Source organism: Bufo gargarizans, chromosome 5 (genome assembly GCF_014858855.1).
Source record: "Bufo gargarizans isolate SCDJY-AF-19 chromosome 5, ASM1485885v1, whole genome shotgun sequence".
NCBI lineage: Eukaryota > Metazoa > Chordata > Amphibia > Anura > Bufonidae > Bufo > Bufo gargarizans.
In genome coordinates, this window is record NC_058084.1 from 45853588 (window position 1) to 45875253 (window position 21666).

The 21666-nt window shown below is 46.4% G+C and overlaps 1 protein-coding gene across 1 annotated transcript in view; it reads right to left on the bottom strand.

The window, feature by feature from the left end:
• Positions 1-343: 343 nt before the first annotated feature.
• The window catches only part of LOC122937823 (fibrocystin-L-like), a 260317-nt gene continuing 238994 nt past the window's right edge, over positions 344-21666 (bottom strand). Inside the window, exons 73-79 of the mRNA XM_044292918.1 lie at positions 20752-20881; positions 15938-16288; positions 13625-13776; positions 11184-11333; positions 9182-9338; positions 2960-3206; positions 344-576 (exon numbers count right to left, since the gene is read on the bottom strand). Of these exons, the coding sequence (XP_044148853.1) occupies positions 2974-3206; positions 9182-9338; positions 11184-11333; positions 13625-13776; positions 15938-16288; positions 20752-20881 (1173 nt within the window). The 3' untranslated portion in view covers positions 344-576; positions 2960-2973. The remainder of the gene's footprint in view (positions 577-2959; positions 3207-9181; positions 9339-11183; positions 11334-13624; positions 13777-15937; positions 16289-20751; positions 20882-21666) is intronic.

Sequence of the window (21666 nt, forward strand, 5' to 3'; positions counted from 1 at the left end):
TCATCTTATGGATATGGGCAACGCAGATCAGTGGGGATGACTTTATAAGTAGCCAATTTCTTGCTGAAATTTTTGTGACTAGAAATCGCTTCCATTTATCTGAATGGAGTTATTTCTGCAGGAGGCACATGGTTTTCTGCAAGCCCCATTTAGAGGAATAGGACAGTCGCAGAAATCTCTGCAATCACTGCTGCATGTGAGTTCACCCCAATATGTCCATAGCCGGGTCCTTGAGCTGTCCGTGCACCTGAGCAAAGTAAGGATGTAGCAGAGCTTAAAGGGAATGTGTCAAGAACTTTTTTCTGCCAGCTAAAATCAGAAAGCAACACATTGTTTTTTTCTAAGCCGTTTTTATTTTCTGATCATTTCTTGAAGTGGAAGGACAATTGCAGGTTTTCACAAATTTTACAGAATAGTTCCGAAGAGGATTATAATTTATTCCCTTGGTGCTTCTGTTGATTTCATCTTTTTATTAAATAAAGAATTTGCACTAATCACAGCACTGAGAAAATATTACAGTTTTAGAGATAATGCCACTAGTGACCAGAAAATCCAGTCTTCTGGAAATGTTCTTATCTGTAAAATAAAAAAGAAGATGCAGATTAATGGGACGGATTAATGGGAAGTCTCAGAGCCCTCCTGTCTACCCAATCCTAAAGCCTCATTCACACGTCCGTGTCCGTGCTTAAAGGGACTCTGTCACCAGTTTCTAACCCCCCCTTTATAACTATTGTTCTCTCCATGGTCCCCTTCTCATTACAAAGCTGTTGTTATAAGATAAATCCGGCTTGTAGTTTTGACTAAAATCGCTTTTATCTAACCTGTCAATCCTCTGGATAAGGTGCCCAGGGCGTTTCTCAAGGTCTGAATCTGCCGCTTTTCGCCGCCGCCGTTGGTGCCCAGCTCCTCCCATGATCCTTTCAGCGCCACCTCGATGTAATGAAATCCGCCTCCGGCTCTCCTCAGTGCCCCCTCCTCCTTTTCAAAGATCTCGCGCGTGCGCACAGGCCTGTGCCTGATGCGCCCGTGCAGACTTTTAGATTCTGCCTCGTGGAGCGAAGTGCGCATTCGCGCATATTCGCGCGCGTTCGCGCATTCGCGCGCGTTCGCGCGCGTTCGCGCATGTTCGCGCATGCGCACTTCGCTCAACGAGGCAGAATCTAAACGTCCGCACGGGCGCATCAGGCACAGGCCTGTGCGCACGCGCGAGATCTTTGAAAAGGAGGAGGGGGCACTGAGGAGAGCCGGAGGCGGATTGCATTACATCGAGGTGGCGCTGAAAGGATCATGGGAGGAGCTGGGAACCAACGGCGGCGGCGAAGAGCGGCAGATTCAGACCATCAGAAACGCCCTGGGCACCTTATCCTGAAGATTGACAGGTTAGATAAAAGCGATTTTTATGAAAACTACACGGCGGATTTAACTTATAACAACAGCTTTGTAATGAGAAGGGGACCATGGAGAGAACAATAGTTATAAAGGGGGGGTTAGAAACTGGTGACAGAGTCCCTTTAAATCCGTGAAAAGGTAGCCAGTGATGCCTCTGCGAAGATGTCCGTGTGTCCGTTTTTTGCTGTCCGTGTGTCATGCGTGTTTCACTGACACTGCACAGCTTAAAAATAATTTTCAAAGCATGGCAACCGCGGTTTTCAAGGACCAATAGATTATAATGGGTGTGATGAATCCGTGAACACAGACAAAATAGAGCATGCATCCTTGCTAAAAAAAACTGCCCCACGGGCCGTGCTAAAACACTGATTTGTGAATACGCACATTAAAATGAATGATGACGCGTCCTGTCCATGGGAAAAAAAACATACAGCACACGTCCGTGGAACACTGACGTGTGAATGAAGCTTTAGATTGATAAAGGCCTCATGCACACGATTGTTGTTTTTCCTCATCTAATCCGCATTTTTTGTGGATACGATCTGGACCCATTTACCTCATCGGGGCCGCAAAAAATGCGGACATCACACCCTGTGCTGTCCGCATCCATATGTCTATTCTGCAGCACCTGCAAAAAAGTTGGATATGTCCTGTTCTTGTCAATATTATGGACAAGGATAAGACTGTTCTATAGAGGGTCAGATGTTCCGCAAAATGTGGAACGCACACGGCTGGTATCCATGTATTGTGGATCTGCAATTTGTGCATGTGCCCAAGTGAAGAAAGTACGTTTTCACAGAGCATGCTGCATCTACCAAGGTTGGCCTCGTGTCTCCGGAGGACTTCCCATTGTATACCGCTGACAGAAGGCTCTGTATTAGTACTCAGTGGCATACGTCACTCATAGGCTTCCATAAAAATAAACATAAACATGCTGTGTACCTTTTCTTTACTAAGGTGCTTCTATATAGAATAGTATAGTTGACTATATCTTTCTGTGCAGTAAAAAAAGTATACTAGTGGAGGCCAAAAGCACATTCTATTGGCCTCCTTTGAATGAATGGGGGGGGGGGGGGGGTTCTACAGCTACATTTGGCTTACATGCCTGGAACTTTACAAGCGCATATGCAGATCGTGTTCTCAACCTGCAATATGAACAGATCCTTAGACATCTGAGTTATGGACAGATCCTTAGACGTCCTAGTTATGGAATGTATTCAGTAGTCCAGCTGGGAAGCGGGTGCGTTTAGATCTTTAATGGCAGCCATATTTGTTCTCACCACCCACCATTCCTGGGAGAGGGAACTGAGGTTAATGGAGGTTGGCACATGAATGTCTGCTCTCCCTTCACTTAGGGGGCCTGTTCTGGAGATAAGATCTGGTCTCAGAGGTTGGACCCGAACTATTGATATGCCATAAATGTTATGATGGGACAGCCTCTTTAAGGTAAAAGCCTCTTAAAACCAAATGTATGTAGAGTCGGCCCTACCCAAGATGTCCGCCTGCAGATGACTCAAAGTAAAATTTACATTATTATTTACAGAAGTAGAATATGAAGCCTGTATCTCACCTGTATCTCAGTATTTACATCTCCATTAATAGATGCACAGTAATGAAAGTGATGGCCAAAGTTAGCAATGCCTGGAAGGGACTGTGTATGGCGATAGCAGCGTCTCCAACATCATTCCAACCTCCATTTCCATTGGAAGTAGTTGAAGGGACGGTGGTGGTGGTGGTGGTTGTTACAGATTTAGCATCAAATGATCTTGTCTGGGCAAAGGCATTATTTAGCACAAATTCAAGTTGGTATCCTTTTCCTGCAATAAAGTTAAAAAATAAAGTGTTTTCTTTTGTTACTGTCAGATTTTGCTGATATTGCCCCCAAAAGTAACATACAGAGTCAAAAGTCAGGAACCCTCCGAACAGCATGTCAGAGCATCAGAAGTTGAAGGGTCTCATCACTTGCTAGGACACCACCCTTATGGTTCTACTTGCTCAGTGAGGGTCTTTACTCATAGTGGTCTTCTGATAAAATTTTATGACTTAAAGAGGTTGTCCACATTGAAAAAGCCCTTTTTTGTTGGAAGCTGCTATAACCCCCCGGGATAAGCTTTTATTTTTTGAAGAACCTGTGTCACGACCCTTGGTTAAGTCGTGACTCTGTGTCTACACGTGCGGTTGCCTTTTGCCATTTGCATTTTCCCTGGGTTGTGGTGTTTCCCCATTTTTGGTTTGCACAGGGTTAATGTTTTGTGGTGGGTGTGACCTCTGGCCTCTTTATATGTTGGTGTGTTGCTGCCTGAGGTCAGAGTTTGCTTGTCAGTCTGTGTTGGAGCTTTGCTCCCTGGCTGTAATTTTGATGTCTGTGTAAGCCACCCTTATTTGTGATTCTGTTTCCTTTGCTGTGTCAGTTTGTCCCCTCCGTTGTGTTTGTTATTCCTCCCACACCTGGTGTATGTAGTTTTGGTATGGTCCCTGTTTGGAGGTTCGCATGGTGGTGTGATTGCTCCGGAACGGGCTTGCTTTCCCGGAGGGGTTTAAGCGAAGGCAAGATTGTGGGTTTCCCAGCCTGGAGCCTCCGTCCATCTCGGCTGCGGCAGGTAAGTGTTGATAGCATTGTTATGTTGCTGTGCGACTTACCTGCCGTACTGTTTCACCCATAGTCGTGCATCCTGTCAGCTACTGGGCCTCTGGAGACGCCTGTCATCCGTGTGGTGGATGCACAGGTATTCTCTGCACTGTCATCATCTGTAGGGCAATGCAGGGATTCATAGATCTCTAGGCACGTGGGTTTGAGTCCTCTTACCACTGAAGGGGGCTCATATAGTTAGGAGACTAGGGCCTGTTGAGGGAAGCGTTAGGAGGTGACCAGCTCCCTTTTCCCGGCATTGCGGCCTGGTAGCCAGAGCATTGCGCGATGGGGGTTCCCCCACTCCCTGTCGTGACATAATCACAAATAATGGCTCAGCAGTCACGGGCCTTCGAAAGAGGGTGCAGCATGTATTGCCTGCCGTTTTCGCTATACATGCTCGTTCTCCGGAGGGAGAGCGTTATGGGGTTCACCGTTAACGGAGCAGTTGGTGGCTTATTCCCCGCCACCTTGCTAACCGTGTCCGTGTTGGTGACCCCTCGTCCCTATCAGGGCTCCTTGCTCTGGTCGTCTGCTGGCAGTATTCCTTGGTATACCTGCTCGGTGCTGGTCTGGGAATGTCTGCTGGCAGCGACCTGGAGTAGGAATGTTTCCTGAGTTGGACGCGGTGTCCAGTGTCCCTCCTCCAGACTGCTTTGGTAGCTGGCTGCCTGAGACCTAGGTGTCGCTCCAGGTAGGTTGGCGGCAGTTCTTGAGGGAGATACGGGTACCTGTCTGGCAGTGCCTCCAGTTGTTCTTTCCTCCAGTCTGCTTTGGTGGCTGATGACCTGGGACCTTTTGTGACGGTCCAGGTTTGTTGGCGGCAGTTCTGGAGAGAGACACTGGTGGTTATCAGGCATTGCCCCTCCCCCCTCCCTGTTGTTTTGCCCCACCAGATTCCCCTTTTTGGTTGGGGGGGGCTTTGAGGGGTGGGAGTGTCAGGACCCTTGGTTAAGTCATGACTCTGTGTCTACACGTGCGGTTGCCGTTGGCAACAGTGTTTGCATGTAAGGCATTTTCCCTGGTTTGTGGTGTTTCCCCATTTTTGGTTTGCACAGGGTTAATGTTTTGTGGTGGGTGTGACTTCTGGCCTCTTTATATGTTGGTGTGTTGCTGTCTGAGGTCAGAGTTTGCTTGTCAGTCTGTGTTGGAGCTTTGCTCCCTGGCTGTATGTTTGATGTCTGTGTGAGCCACCCTTATTTGTGATTCTGTTTCCTTTGCTGTGTCAGTTTGTCTGCTCCGGTGTGTTTCTGTTATTCCTTCCCCACCTTGTGTATGTAGTTTTGGTGTGGTCCCTGTTTGGAGGTTCGCATGGTGGTGTGATTGCTCCGGAAGGGGCTTGCTTTCCCAGAGGGGTTTAAGCGAAGCCAAGACTGTGGGTTTCCCAGCCTGGAGCCTCCGTCCATCTCGGCTGCGGCAGGTAAGTGTTGATAGCATTGTTATGTTGCTGTGTGACTTACCTGCCGTACTGTTTCACCCATAGTCGTGCATCCTGTCAGGTACTGGGCATCTGGAGACGCCTGTCATCTGTGTTGTGGATGCACAGGTATTCTCTGCCCTGTAATCATCTGTAGGGCAATGCAGGGATTCCTAGATCTCTAGGCACGTGGGTTTGAGTCCTCTTACCACTGAAGGGGGCTCATACATTTAGAAGACTTGGGCCTGTTGAGGGAAGCATTAGGAGGTGACCAGCTCCCCTTTCCCTGCATTGCGGCCTGGTAGCCAGAGCATTGCACGATGGGGGGTTCCCCCACTCCCTGTCGTGACAACCTGACAGCATGTGTAAATTGAACTTTGGCGCCTCCACGGGAGAAATGAAGTATTAGATAATTCTAATTAAAATGAATGCATGAACTTGTGGGTCATCCAACGAGAGAGACACACTTTCTCGTTGACTCTCACTGTAGCTTAAAGATAACCCAGGCTACAATCCACAGATCGACCTATTTTTTTCTATAGGCATCAAAGTGAATTTTAATGTATACCATATACACTACTGGAAAATGGAAAACAATATTTTACAATGTGGCAAAGCTGGAGGATGTTACAGGTAGTGATCAGGTACTAACATCCTTACTTTATATACAGATGTTCAACAAACTTTTTTTTTTTGTCCTGCATCACTTTTGTTGTTTTTTTTGTCCGACACCACAATTTTTTGTCTTCATTCTTACAGAACTGTTGATTGGGTGTTGTTGAACTGTTCCCTATGTCTGCTTGTGTAACACCCCAGAGTTGTGTTACTACATGCCTCTACTCCGCTACTGTCTTCTAAGAGCCTGTATATTGTCATCTGATGTAATTTATATTATGTCTTCACAAATGTGCATGTAAAACCATGTTAAATGTAATTGTTTTCTGTAATTTTCCAGGTTTACCAGCAGGTGGCAGCAACACCATTGGCAAGGTACTAGTCCTAGTTTAGTATATCTAGGCTGGAATGGATTATTCCAGCTTAGCTCCCCCTCTGTGGAGGTGTGGACTGTTCCCACCTCCTGCAGCATGGATGGAGAAGGAAGTTAGAGTCAGTCTGCCAGCCACCCCTGTTGGGGAAGGCGTTGTGATAGCGTTTAAGAGATCCCCCTGCATAGGGAAGACAGCAAGGATCTTGTCTCGGCTGAGACCTGATCAAATTCCCAGCCTGAGCACTGCAACCTCAGCTGGATGAAGAAGGCAGACAACCTCCAGAGTTCCAGAAGTAAGCATCCCCTGAGAAATCATATGTGAGTTAAGTCCAGAGACCTAGGAGAAGCCGTTCCTGCCACAATTACAGAGCTACCAAGCAGATGACTCATCCTGCAAGCTCACATTTAAAGAGCAGAAGCATTCCTTTGCTGCCAATCATTGCTAAAACCTGCTGGGACCAGAGACCAAAGCTATATACTGCTTGGATACAAGTTATCGTCAGTAAAGAAATGTTTGAACTTCATCTAAAGGTCTGGACCTCATTTCTGCTGCAAAATTCCTCTATTACTCCTACTATCACTACACTCAAATTTATTGCAAGTGAGCCAGGAGTCCAGCCGAACCCAGGTAGGAAACACTGATGACACAATTATCACCACCCTATAGAGACATTATAGGCCATTACACCACTCTGGCATTCCTAATCTGGGACGTGCGTTATAACACTTTGGAAGGACCCTGGGGTAGTACCCTGCGCACGCTGCAATTGGCGTCACAAACAAATCTAGACTATTATCCACCCGTATCCTGGCCCACTGCATAAGTGAAGTCAGTGTACTCGTTCCTGGTCACCACACTTGATGAAGCCGTGCACTATTTTTGTAATTAACAGACTATGAAAAGGGCCAAATAGAGGGACTTCAAGAAGATGGATGGTTCATCCGTCAAACCATTGAAAGAGTTGGACGAAAAGAATCTGTATTGCATCAGTGGTGTCCGCAGTGGTCAGAGGAGGGCGCCCACACACTCATAGAGTTATTCAGACGGAAAAGACAGAAAGATGAACAACAAGATCTCCGTACATAAAGAGCTGCTGTATCTTAAATGGAATGTGTCATCAGAAAATTACCTAATATTTAAATCACATTTTTATGTTAAATATTTTTGTTAAAGGATTTTTGGGGGTGTTGTTTTTTTAATTGTCTAAGTCAATATTTATATTTAAAAAAAAAAAAAAAAACACAAAATCCTGCAGTTTTTGGCCTGACCACTAAGGCTACTTTCACACTTGCGGCAGAGTAATCCGGCAAGCAGTTCCGTCGCCGGCAAAAAGTGTGCCAACTGATCAGTCAGAAAAATACATTGAAATGCCGGCATTAATACATTCTTATGGAAAGAAATGCATTCAGGCAAGTCTTCAGTTTTTTTGGCCAGAGATAAAACCGTAGCATGCTGCGGTTTTATCTTTTGCCTGATCAGTCAAAATGACTGAACGGAAGACATCCTGATGCATCCTGAATGGATTACTCTGCATTTAGAATGCATAGGGATAGATATACCTGATCAGTTATTTTCCGGCATTGAGCCCTTTTGACGGAACTCAGTGCCGGAAAAGAAAAACGCTAGTGTGAAAGTACCCTAAGCCTAATAATAGGCATCGTATCTTGTTCTGTACAGATCACTTTACTGCAGTTATCTGCTTATTACAGGTAGGATTACTATGGCAGATATCACCTCTCTGTATAGATAACACCATTCACAATAGGTGATTGTCATGGCTTATCTACTCGCTCCTAACCTCTGCACAGATCACACCTAAAAAAACTCTTCTAAGTCAGTGAGGTCTCCTCCTGTCCATTGTGTCTATGGCCCATGTGACTGTCGTAAAGCAGTTCTCTGAATGCTGATAAAAACACAAATTGATTCTGCAGTAGCACCTGCAGTAACCACCTGGATCAGGAGAAACCTTCTACTTTGCATTCACACATTGCAGTAGCTTGTTTGCCACTAATCTATCATCATCACCAAGAATGCCTGTTCTCATGCCACCACAAAGCCTACTGGGGGCATGAATGGCAAAAAATAGTGTTCAGTGATGAAAGAATGTTTTGCCTTGGTGCTAATGATGGCCGCATGCATAGTGTGGTGACACACAGGACCAACACCAAATGTCATGGATGTGGGGTGCCATTAGCTTCCATGGCCGCTCCCGTCTGGTATTTGTGAAGAAAATATTGACCAGCCGTCGGTATGACCAGTCCTACTGACTTTTTTTTTTTAACTCAGAAGACTTGGTGTTCCAACAAGATATTGCCCATCCACACACTACTCGAGCTACAAAATGTTCTCTCCAGGATATCCAGCAGCTCCCCTGGCCTGCTCGATTACCAGATCTATCCTTCATCGAGAATGGCCAGGACTGGATGGGGTGAGGGATCTCTTATAAACAGCAGCCGACAACCACCTTGGCTAAACTACAGGTCCAAGATGAAAGCGCTTGGAATGACCACAGGAAGATATCCAGCCTCTGTATGACCGTCACCATGCCAGAGTGTCAGCCAGTATGGCAGCAAGGGGAGATGCCACCCATTCTTAATGTGACTCTGCCTCAACATATACCCTGCTGCAGAACCCAAAATAAAGGGTGCACCACCTCGGTTGTGTGATCATTGACCAGGCACCACTAGTAGTTTAATCACTGTATACCCCATTAAAAGCAGCTTTCACAGATATGATACAATTGGGTATAGACTGTACCTGGCACTATGAGAACAAGGTCGGTGTAGTTAGCCCAGCAGGTGTCAAATAAGATGGTCACATTTCCATCCAATCCATTGCTAACGATGGTGTTGTTAGAGTATTTCAGGGTTGCTGTCAGTGTCAATGAACTTGTACTTACAGAGACACAGTTCCCCTAGAAAAGAAAGTGACAGAATACACAAAATTAGCAATATCTGATTGGCAGGGGTCTAACACCCCACACCCTCACCGATCTGCTGTTCTGCAGAAGCTGATTGAAGTGAATGGGAGCAGGACTACAGACTTCAGCTCTTTCCAGCACACTGTGGATGGAACTGTGTGGTTCCAGCAGACTTCCTGCTCTGGAGCTTCTCAGAAATAGCTGATAGGCGAGGATGTGAGATGTCAGACCCCACTAATAAGATGGTGATGGCTTATCCTGAGGATAGGTCATCAATATTAAAATTCTGGACAACCCCTTAAAAGGGTTGTCCCACTTTGCTTTTTCAATCTTACCAGCAGTAGATGTCCTGATAACTTCCTGGTTTCGCTCCGGCAGATGAGTGAAGGCCGGCCACGCCTCCTCATGACTCACCCTGAGAGCTCAGTCCTTGCGTGCTCGTTCATGTGGATGAGTCATCCACGTGGAGCCGTCAATGTATGTGAGGCCCCCCCCCAGTATAATAAACATTGAGTGCGCCCCCCCAGTATAATAAACATTGAGTGCGGCCCCCCCCAGTATAATATACATTGAGTGCGGCCCCCCCCCAGTATAATATACATTGAGTGCGGCCTTCCCAGTATAATAAACATTGGTGGCGCAGTGGGAAGTGCCAATGAGGGTTAAAAAAATAAATAAAAAATTAACTCACTTCCACCAATTGATCGCGTAGCTGCCGGTCTCCTGTTCTTTCTTTAGGACCTGTCAAAGGACCTGTGGTGACATCACTGTGGTCATCACATGGTACATCATATGATCCATCACCATGGTAATAGACCATGTGATTAGCTCAGTGACGTCACCACAGGTCCTGAAGCAAGAACAGGAGACCGGCAGCTGCGCGATCAATTGGTGGAGGTGAGTTAATTTTTTATTTATTTTTTTAACCCTCGTTGGCACTTCCCACTGCGCCACCAATGTTTATTATATTGGGGGGGGGGGGGGCGCACTCAATGTATATTATACTGGGGGGGGCCGCACTCAATGTATATTATACTGGGGGCGGCACACTCAATGTTTATTATACTGGGGGGGGGGTCCGCACTCAATGTTTATTATACTGGGGTGTTGGGGGGGCGCACTGCGCCACCAATGTTAATACAAATGCAGGAGGTGGGTGCCGGAGTGAAATAGCCGGCACCCGACCTCTATGATAGGGGGCTGCGATCAGCGGCAGTTAACCCCTAAGGTGCCGCTCCCTGTCATAGAGGTCGGGTGCCGGCTATTTGATTCCGGCACCCACCTCCTGTATTTGCGCAGGCGCGGACGTGCACGTACTTGTACGAATAGAGAGGCGGCCCGATGACTGTGTTCAGCGGTTGTGCGCAGGCGCGGCACAGCGATGCGGCCGGCCAGAAGAGGCCGTATCCATGGGATACAGAAATAAATAAAGGGATCGCATATCTGGATTTATTGAAAGAAAGGTAGCTTTTTGATAATGACATAGATAGGAAGATATGTTCTGTGGGGGTAAATAAATTAGATAAAACATATTTAATGAAGTGGGACAACCCCTTTAAGATCTCAGAAACCCCCTTTAACCATGAACCTAGATAATTGTGCAATCAATAGTAACATTTTCGGCAACCCTTGTGATGTTGTTACTCGGATTAGACCTTCTAGGTCTGACAGCAGCTTCTCTCTCCAGTAACATATAGAAGCATGCATAGCCAAGTACTGTATGAGTACCTAAGGGGTACATGGGTGAAATAGTGTATGGCTGGCTTAACTATTGACAGTTTTGATGGATGAATATGTCTTACAGATCATGACAACTTGAGATGCCTGCACATTACTTACATTGGAATCTACAGCCATTACAGATGGCTGCTGGGAAAGCCTTTCTCCAGGAAGTCCAGCCACAGGTTCTTGGACGACTCTGAGTTTAGATACAGTGGCCAAAAAGTTTCCAGTAGATGACTGAGTGTTGTTAACAAGATCAGCTGCGACCTGGAAGACATCACATCACCTATGTCACTGTGTTTTGGGCACGTTTTTGGGTGGTATGGTACAGTGTAGCCTCTTAAAGATGACTGGTCAAATTGCTTTGAAAACTTCTAGGAATGGTCTTGCTGAACCACTTCAGGAAAATAGCCATGTCTTGCTGGTTGTGACAGCGGGTGGTGCAGGTGCTTCAACCATAGTGATGTCTATTGGCCCCTGCTCTAACAACAAGCTCCCATTTTAAACCAGGCTCCTGATCATGGACAGGGAAACATCTGCAGTCAGCTCTGAGAACCTACAGTACCTGTTAGGGTCCACTAGGTGTTGTTGCTCTTGCAGGAGCCAATGTCACAGGTACATGTTATTATATTATGGGGGTCATTTATCAAGTGCATAGTTTTTGCAATTAGACCTGAGTGCAATTAGGAGTCACTCAACAGGTGATGAATTAGGCGAGGTCTCTTTGGATTCATTAGGGCTCAGGTGGATCTTGTACAATTAGACTACTGGTTGGTTGGTGTACAGAATAGGTGCAAATGTGCAACAGAAAGTTGCATATTAAATAAAAAGTTGTAGCCAGGTCCCCTTTTTTATGTTTGTGAAAAGGCGCATGTCTACCTGATGATGCAACTATTTTAATACAATTTTGCACAGTTCAAGGCATGAACTACACTACCCCTGTCTCAGGTGACACAGCTGAGCAGCTGAGCATCAGAAGGGAGGTTATAACTCACAAATACAGTCACTGGTAAGAAGATTACCTTCACTACAGTCTACAACATGGACAGGTCAGAGAATAAACATTTTAGTGGGAGTGCTACTTTAATGGAATTAAAATAAATAAATAAAGGAGTAATTAAAACCTGTTCACCAATTATTATTTTTTTTTCAGAGTTTATATAAAAGACAAACTATTTTATATTAGGTATACGCACACAACTCTAATAATCTGAGGAACTAATTTAGCAATTTAAAGCTAATGTCACCTGGTTTGAGCATATTCAGCTGTCACCATTGCCATCTTCTTTCTTCTCTTCATGGTTTCATTTTGATAAAAAAAAAAGCTTTTTGGGATATGCAAATTAACCTTGAAGGTGCCCAGTGGGGAGTTATTCTTCATCTCATGAGCTCAGTAACGCCCCCCTTCAGTGCCCAGCCCGCCTACTCATTATGAAATATTGTCCCACAGCCGAGGTGAATGGTGCCACCCGCTCCGCTACGTCAACTAATACATTCAAGCTACACCCCTGGCTTCTTCTTATTTTCGCCCGCCGGAAATCTTGCGCAGGCGCAATACCACCGACTCCCTACTTCAAATAGCTCCTGAGGGCAACAGTTTTAAAAGTGTCACTGGGCTCGGCAGATGTCCAATGACACTTTTGAAGCTGTTGCCCTCAGGAGCTATTTGATCGCGCAGGTGCAGGCAGTCAGGGGTACTGCGTCTGCGTGAGATTTTCAGCGGCGGAAAGAAGCCAGGGGTGTAGCTTGAATATATTAGTTGACGTAGCCGAGCGGGCGGCGTCGTTCACCTCAGCTGTGGGACGATATTTCGTAATGAGGAGGTGTGCTTGGGCTCGAAATTAAGGCGGGCTGGGCACTGCAGGGGAGCGTTACTGGGCTCATGAGAAGAAGAATAACGCCCATCTGGGCACCTTTGAGGTTCATTTGGATATCACAAAATGTGCTTTTTTTATCAAAATTAAACCATGAAGAGAAGAAAGAAGACCACGGCAGGAATTAAGGTAGTTTATTGTACATGGTCAGAATAAGGATCAGGATCCCAGGCGCAGGTTAGGTCAGACAGACAGATTGGGCACAGAGACAGACAAGTGGATTATGGCTCCAGTACATGCTCCAGGCGGTGACCTGCCAGATCCATTCAGACCTTTTGCACAGGCAAGAGGTGGGACCCACAACACAGAACATATAGCAGGGCGACACATCACCACACAGCCTAGCACCTGTACGCAGAGCAAGAGGGAGTTAACCCCGACAGGGTCACAGAGTGTTGTGAGATTCAGTGAATAAACCCCAGTTCACACACACAGAAAGGCAACGTATAACACCATATAAGGCCAAGTTCACACTTCAGTTATTGTTAGCCAAAACCAGCCCGGAATGGAAAGATTTCCTCCTGTTCTGTGTTTTTGACCCGCTCCTGGTTTTGGCTCACAAGAACTGATGGAAATAACTGATCAAATAACTGAAGTGTGAACTAGGCCTAAAACACATACTGCCACCTTTATGAGCAGGAATAAGGGAATAACCTGATAGTATATAACCAGGAGATGAATTACCTGACTCCAGGCAGGATCACTAGGGGGTGGAACTGGTTTAGAAATGGACAATGATGACACAGTGACGTTCAGCTGCGAGCTGAGACTTCCATTAATCACAGAAGATGCCAGGTCTTTACTCATCGTCTGGAAGTCTGTGTACGTCAGTCCATCTAAATAAGAAGTTGGCACAAAAACATTAAAAAATTGCAATACATTAACTTCCAGGAACAGAAAGAAACAGAATATGAGAAATTTTCCGGATGGATTTCTGGCTTTTTTATTCTAAAAGTTCTCATTTCCATGTGTAACACCCCAGAGTTGTGTTACTACACACCTCTACCCCGCTACTGTCTTCTAAGAGCCTTTATACTGTCATCAGATATGATTTTTCTCATGTCTTCCACAAATGTGCATACAAAACCCTGTTGAATGCAATTGTTTATGTTATTTGCCTGGTTACTAGTAGCTGGCAGCAACTCAATGGCAAGTACAAGTTACAGTTTAGTGTATCTGAGCTGGAATGGTTGATTCCAGTTTAGCTCCCCCTCTGTGGAGAGGAGGGCTGGTCCCATATCCTGCAGCATGGGTGGAGAAGGAAGCTTAGACGTAGTGTAGCCCGCCCCCTGCTAGGGGTAGGGTGTGTGTGTGTGGGGAGTTCCCCTGCATAGGGAAGACAGCAAGGACCTAGTCTCAGCTGAGACTTGGCCATATACCTAGTCTGAGCACCTTCAGCTCTGCTGGATGAAGAAAGCAGAAACTACAGACAAACTCCAAAGTTCCAGGAAGAAAGCATCCCCTGAGAATCCATCTGTGAGATAAGTCCAGAGTCCTAAGAGAAGCCTGATACTCCTCAGCTAGACTGTCCACATTTAAAGCAGACATATTCATTCCTGCCTATCAATGCCAAAACCTGCTGGGACCAAGAGACCAAAGCTGTATACCGTTTGGATGCTAGTTATTTCAAGTAAAGCAACATTTGAAATTCTTCTAAAGATCTGGACATCATTTATTCTAGAAATTTTCTCTATTACTCCTATTATCACTACACTCAAATTTATTGCAAGTGAGCCAGGAGCCCGGCCGTACCCAGGTAGGAGACACCGTGACACAACTCCCACAAAACTATACAGACATTATAGGCTATTACACCATTCTGGCATTCCTAATCTGGAAGCGCCCTGGGATAGTACCTTGCGCACGCTGCAATTGGGGTCACGACAATTACAGAATATTATCCACCCGTACCTGGCTACTGCATATGGTTATGACCACCCTTTAATCCAGCAGTGGTGGTCATGCTTGCACACTATAGGAAAAAGCACCAGCCTATGTGCGCTCCCCTGGTACCGACCACTAGAGAGGTTGATGCCTATACCTATATAGGCATTAGCCTCTTTCAAGCATGGCCACCGATGCTGGATTGCAGGGTGCTCATAACCATGGAAACAAGCAGTGTATAATGTGAGGGAAAAATGAATCCAGCCAGCAAAGGAAGCAATATGGAGAATCAAAATACATTAGTGTGCCTTGTTTTAAAGGGGTTTTCTCATCTCAGACAATGGGGGTTATATCGCTAGGATATCACACCTATATCAAGAACGGAGCCCCGAAAGTGAAGGAGAGCGCACTTCGCATGCGCAGCTGCCCTCCATTCATTTCTATGGGGCCGCTGAAAATAGCAGAGCGCTGACTCGGCTATTGCTGTCTGCCCCATTGAAATTAATTCTATGGGAGAGGCGGGGATTAGCGCTCTGTGGTGGATGGACCCCGGGAAATCTGGGGTCCTCCATCCACAGCGCTCCCCGCTCTGTTCTCGCTATACTGCTGGGACCCGCACCTATCAGACAATGGGGGCATATCCTAGCGATATGCCCCCATTTTCTAAGATGGGAATACCCCTTTAACTTTCTCTACATGATAAATGCCATTTGCTGAAGTGAGAGACAACCCCTTCTTTCTCTTTATCTCAGTAACCTGTCTATGTCTGTAGGGTAACTGGCTGCAGCAGGAGCCCTCCCGCATTGTTCGGGGAATGCTCGACCAGGCCTATTTGCCAAGCTCCACACTAAAGCATTTGACAGTCGCAATGTAAGCGATCAGGTAGACTATGGCTTATGGGATTGTCTTCTTAAAACTTTCGTTTCTAGATGTACTGTTCCTTTAAAAAATACATGGTTACCCAGATCTTAATTGCTACAGATCTACAAATTGGCTCTATTGCAGTCCCCAAGATTTCGAGGACTTGTTTGTGTCGGTTCTATAAAGGAATTCATGTGTAAAGGACAGAGGACATGTCTGATCTCAGCCCCACTAGTAAAAGCTCCTACTTACCTGTTGAGTTCGTAGAAGAGTTCATTTGTGGGGACGGTGGATCGGAAATTTCTACGGATACCGACAGTCCTCCTGTGGCTCTCTTTCTGCGTCTAGAGCCCTCCGCAACTATCTTTGTAATACGTATTTTGCTTGCTGGGATCTTCAAGAAAAGTGCAAGGTTCTGGGCAAGATTGGCACCGTAGAACTGATCCACGGTCATTGCCGGAAGATTAAATGCTACAACAATCAGACGAGATGTGTGGATTTCCACTGGAGAGGACCCTCTGACCAGAACGTACAGCATGTTATAGTCTCTGTTGAGGAAGTTTTCTCCCAAAACTGTGGAGTTGAGCTGAGGCATGTATTGTCCTATCAGAGGAAGTGACAACATTCAGATCATCAACCAAGCCGTGTATGTGTAATAATACAGGTACTATGGGGGAGATTTATCAAAACTGGTGCAAAGGAACACGGGCTTAGTTGCCCAAAGCAACCAATCAGATTCTACCTTTCATTTTCAACAGCAGCTCTGAAAAATGAAATGTGGAATCTGATTGGTTGCTGTAGGAAACTGAGCCGGTTCTACTTTACACCACTTTTGATAAATCTCCCCTTATGTCTGTAAGTCACTGATGACAACAGAGCTAATTTCTTAAGCAATGACAACAAAGTAACTTCAAATTAACCAGAGTGGTCAGGATGTACGAGTTTATGGATTATAGCAGTGACCAGAGATTTACACCTAAAACTGGCCATACATGTTAGATATACAATGGCTGGAACCTTACAATTTTGTAAGGATCAGCCACAAATCTAAAATATATGCAGGACTATCTATCTCATATCTATCTCTCCTATCTATCTATCTATCTATCTCATATCTATCTATCTATCTATCTATCTCTCATATCTATCTATATCTATCTATATCTCATATCTATCTATCTATCTATCTATCTATCTGTGGCGAAACCAACCTCGCCACTGGGTTTTGGAGAGGACTGTTTAAAAGCCTCTTGCCTCAGGATTATGGCCCATAGTAACTGTAAAGGAGAAGACAGACCGGCCGCACAGCTTAAATCTGTCTGTAGAATTGTATTTTATGTTATTATGTGTTCGGTTACATTGTATGTTATGTGAGGGCACCCAGATGGCTAATATTATTGTATTCGTGTATTCTGAGTGCCATTCACCTAATGATATGCACTCAGACTTGAGCTATCTGGGGATATGTTAAATGTCTGTGTTTGCTGTGGGGGTGTGCCATTGTGTGTTTGGGTGGTGATTCCTGTCCTGTTGTCTCCACATGTGTATTGGTGATCTCCCCTTTGTCCTGAGAGATAATTGGATTGTCTTTGGTCGTCTCCGGGACAGAGGGGAGGAAACCATGATGCATTGTGGGGATATGTTGTATCTGTCCTGTATCTGCAACAACTAATAAAAACCAGGCTGGGTGTGCCAGCACTTCAGATCACTGCTTGACCCTCAACACGGAGCCTTGTCTCGTTATTGGGGGATTCCCTGTATGCTGTTGGAGACTGATTGCCAGGAGTGTAAGCTGACGGATACGCTTTTCCTGTTCGTCTGACTGACAGCTACTTGTGAGGTTCCAGTTTGGAGTGCTATTTTGTATCCAGTTCGGGAGGTTGGTGTTCTGCAGTAGCTGTGCCTGTCTCTCGGAAAGGGGCTTATTGCCTAAACGGATTTTAACCCCTTGTCTGCGGAAACGGTGCCGTTACATTGGTGGCAAGCAGCGGGATCGTTCCTACAGCCAGAAGGACAGCTACAGGAGACACCATTTCTTTGGATTTTACAATTTAAGGGCAACGCATGTCCCAGTACAGCGACCCTAAAAGCACCAGGATGGAACCAGCAGTGTTATACGAGGAGGAGGACCTGGATGGCCGGGATGCATTAAGGAAAGGCATCTGGTACCAGGCCCTGGATAATGTACAATACCAGCGAGGTGAGAGTCTCCCCAGTGAAGAGCAGCGGTTGCAGAAGCAAGTGGCCCTGCGGATGTCCTTCCTGGGAGAGCAGCCCCTGGAGGAATGGGTGATAGAACTACAGCACCGGGTATGGCAGGAGCTATGGCTGGAGGATGCCTACCAGGCGCTTTGGTGGTATGTGGCACAGTTTATACCCTGGACAGCTGAGCATGACAAGCCAGAGGGCGAGGAGTTTGATGGTCCTGGCTTGTTATGGGAGTCCTTTGCAGAGCCTGACTTCGGGAGCCCTGCACAGTCCAGACTTCAGGACATTTTCTATGAGAGGGAGGCTAGGCATGAGTGGGATGACCCCCATGAAGTAGAGCAAGACCTGGCTCACCTAGCAACCCTGGAGTGGGAACTGGAGCAGGACTACCGAGATCTCTTCCACTCCATTGAGAAGGCTCAGCAGGACGGTAAGGTGACAGACCCAGATCCAGACCCATTCAGCTGGGCAGATATTGTAGAGCGTTTCTGGGAAGGACCCCAGGTGGCCGGTAGAGATGGGACCGAGGTCTCTCCGCCGGTCCTGCAGGGAATTGGGAGCCTAGTATCCATTCCCCAGCGGCAGTGTGAAGTGCAGGGAGAGGAGAGCAGCGGCCTCCCTCCCCAGCGGCAGGCTGAGTTACAGGGGGCAGAGGTAGTTGTTCCTGCCCCCCAGCAGCAGAGTGATGTGCCGGGAAGGCAGTGTGAAGTGCAGGGAGGGGAGAGCAGCGGCCTCCCTCCCCAGCGGCAGGCTGAGTTACAGGGGGCAGAGGTAGTTGTTCCTGCCCCCCAGCAGCAGCATGATTTTTTGGGAATTGGGAGCCGAGTCTCCATTCCCCAGCGGCAGGCGGAGTTACAGGGGGCAGAGACAGTCGGTCCTGTCCCCCAGCGGCAGAGTGTCCTACAGGGAATAGAGAGCCCAGTCTCCTTTCCCCAGCAGCAGGACACTGTATTGGGAGCGGAGGCGGTCGGTCGCACTCCCCAGCGGCTGGAAGTATGTATGGGAGAGGAGCTCGTTACCCCCTCTCCCCAGCGGCAGCTTAACGCACCAGGGGGAGACAGTAAGCCCCACAACAGTGCAGATGGGACCGTGGTCTCTGCACTTACAGCACAGGGGGTAGAGACAGTCGGTCTCCCCCTCCAACAACCAGACTCCAACCAGGCTTCTTCCGTGGTAGCGCTGGCACCAGGGCTGAGTACCGCTGATCCCTGCCCACAAAGCAACCTCCACTCCAAACCAGGGAGCAACACAGAGACCGGGAGTACCAGCTTCCAACATCACCTTGGTGGACTTACTGGACAGAGACAGGCTACGAAATTCAGCAGGTCCAGTATTGGGTTGTGGGTGGGCTGCCAGACTAACTCAGGTACCGACCGGCGTGAGGTCAGGTATCTGGTTAGTCTTCCCTGGGGGGGGAGATGTGTGGCGAAACCAACCTCGCCACTGGGTTTTGGAGAGGACTGTTTAAAAGCCTCTTGCCTCAGGATTATGGCCCATAGTAACTGTAAAGGAGAAGACAGACCGGCCGCACAGCTTAAATCTGTCTGTAGAATTGTATTTTATGTTATTATGTGTTCGGTTACATTGTATGTTATGTGAGGGCACCCAGATGGCTAATATTATTGTATTCGTGTATTCTGAGTGCCATTCACCTAATGATATGCACTCAGACTTGAGCTATCTGGGGATATGTTAAATGTCTGTGTTTGCTGTGGGGGTGTGCCATTGTGTGTTTGGGTGGTGATTCCTGTCCTGTTGTCTCCACATGTGTATTGGTGATCTCCCCTTTGTCCTGAGAGATAATTGGATTGTCTTTGGTCGTCTCCGGGACAGAGGGGAGGAAACCATGATGCATTGTGGGGATATGTTGTATCTGTCCTGTATCTGCAACAACTAATAAAAACCAGGCTGGGTGTGCCAGCACTTCAGATCACTGCTTGACCCTCAACACGGAGCCTTGTCTCGTTATTGGGGGATTCCCTGTATGCTGTTGGAGACTGATTGCCAGGAGTGTAAGCTGACGGATACGCTTTTCCTGTTCGTCTGCCGGCAGCTACTTGCGAGGTTCCAGTTTGAAGTGCTATTTTGTATCCAGTTCGGGAGGTTGGTGTTCTGCAGTAGCTGTGCCTGTCTCTCGGAAAGGGGCATATCGCCTAAACGGACTTTAACCCCTTGTCTGCGGAAACGGTGCCGTTACACTATCTATCTATCTATCTATCTTTCTCTTATACTGTATCTATCTATCTTTCTATCTATCTATCTATCTTGTGAACCACCTTGTATTTTGAGACTGTAATGACCCTTCTACAGAAAGATCAACTTTAAAGGGGTTTTCTAGTTTACATCAATATCCTATAAAATAATCATTTATGAAGGTCTCAGTAATTTTGTAATGTATTTATTTTACCTTTATTGGTCCTATCTTCTGTTTTGGGCAGTGGTCAAATGACCATGTCCATGCAGCTCTTTCGGATTTACTATGTTATGTCCATGGGCGGGGCAGTGATAGGGGAGTGTCTATTATGTAACTAGGTGGGTGGGAGGAGCTATAAACTAGCTGGAAAGGAGAAATGCATCATGGGTTTGGTTGGATACAGCAACAGGAAGTGCTGCATACAGGATGGAAAAGACCAGGGGGATTGGTTTATACGGTGAAAATGGATCAAGAGACCCTTTGATATTAATTGAAAAAAAAGCATGGGGAAGATGTATGTACATGAGGTAAGCAACTACATGATCATATCTGTTAAAAACTGCAGTAATCCCAGAAAACCCCTTTAATATTAGATCAATGTTAACAAAATATTCCAAATGCCTGTTCCTATATAGTTGTGGAGAGGGCACGTGCATTAACTTACCCTTATAAGTAGGTTCTTGCAGTGTATAGTCTGAGCCCTTCCATTGTATATTTGTAGGATTTATATAGACAGAATTAACATAGACATCCAGTCGCTGAGGATTCGAGAAGTAGATTCCCACAAGGACAGCCTACAAAAAAGAAATGTCATCAAGCCAGTGGTGAGAAATGTGGAATATAGCCAAAAATTATGGGGTACATTTATTAAGAGCAGCGTTTTAGATGCCAAAACTTTGGCGCATCTCGCGCTAGTTCGAAATGTAAGACAACTTCTGAGATGTCTTACATTTAGACTATTTTTTATGCCTAAAACAGGCGTAGAAAATGGTAAATGAGACAGGCCTCCAGGCCCTTCCCCGCCTATGCCATGCCCCATTTTTTAGACCTGGCATGAGCGGGGAGAAGTCGCAGATTGCGTATTTCTGTTTGATAAATGACCCCCAATATTATTATGTAGGGTTCGAAGTATTCAGTATTGCTACATTGGGTGTACCCTGTACAGTAAAACGGGAGGAAGGCAAACGAGTAGAGTAACTAATGGCCCATAGCAGGTCAAACCTGGATGTGTAATATGGTCCTGTGCCTTTTTAGAAAGTGTGCATTCTGCACCTAAATTCACAGAAAGAAATGTGAATATTGCACCTCCAATTGTTCCCCAATGGGAATCAAAGCCGCCATTCATACAGCTGTAGATTTTTTCATGCAGATCTCAAAATTGCATCCGAAAAGGGCATGCCCCTCCTTGACCCAGTTTCTGTGCAGAGGCCACAGGGAAGCTGCCGCAGGTGTCTACCCCAGATCTGTGGCATTGATCGAGTACTGCTGTCTCTTTATAGTATACCAAGGACAGCGCCATATGTTGCATAGTGGCTATGCTTGGAATTGTAGCTGAATGCCATGACTGAGCTATAGAAAG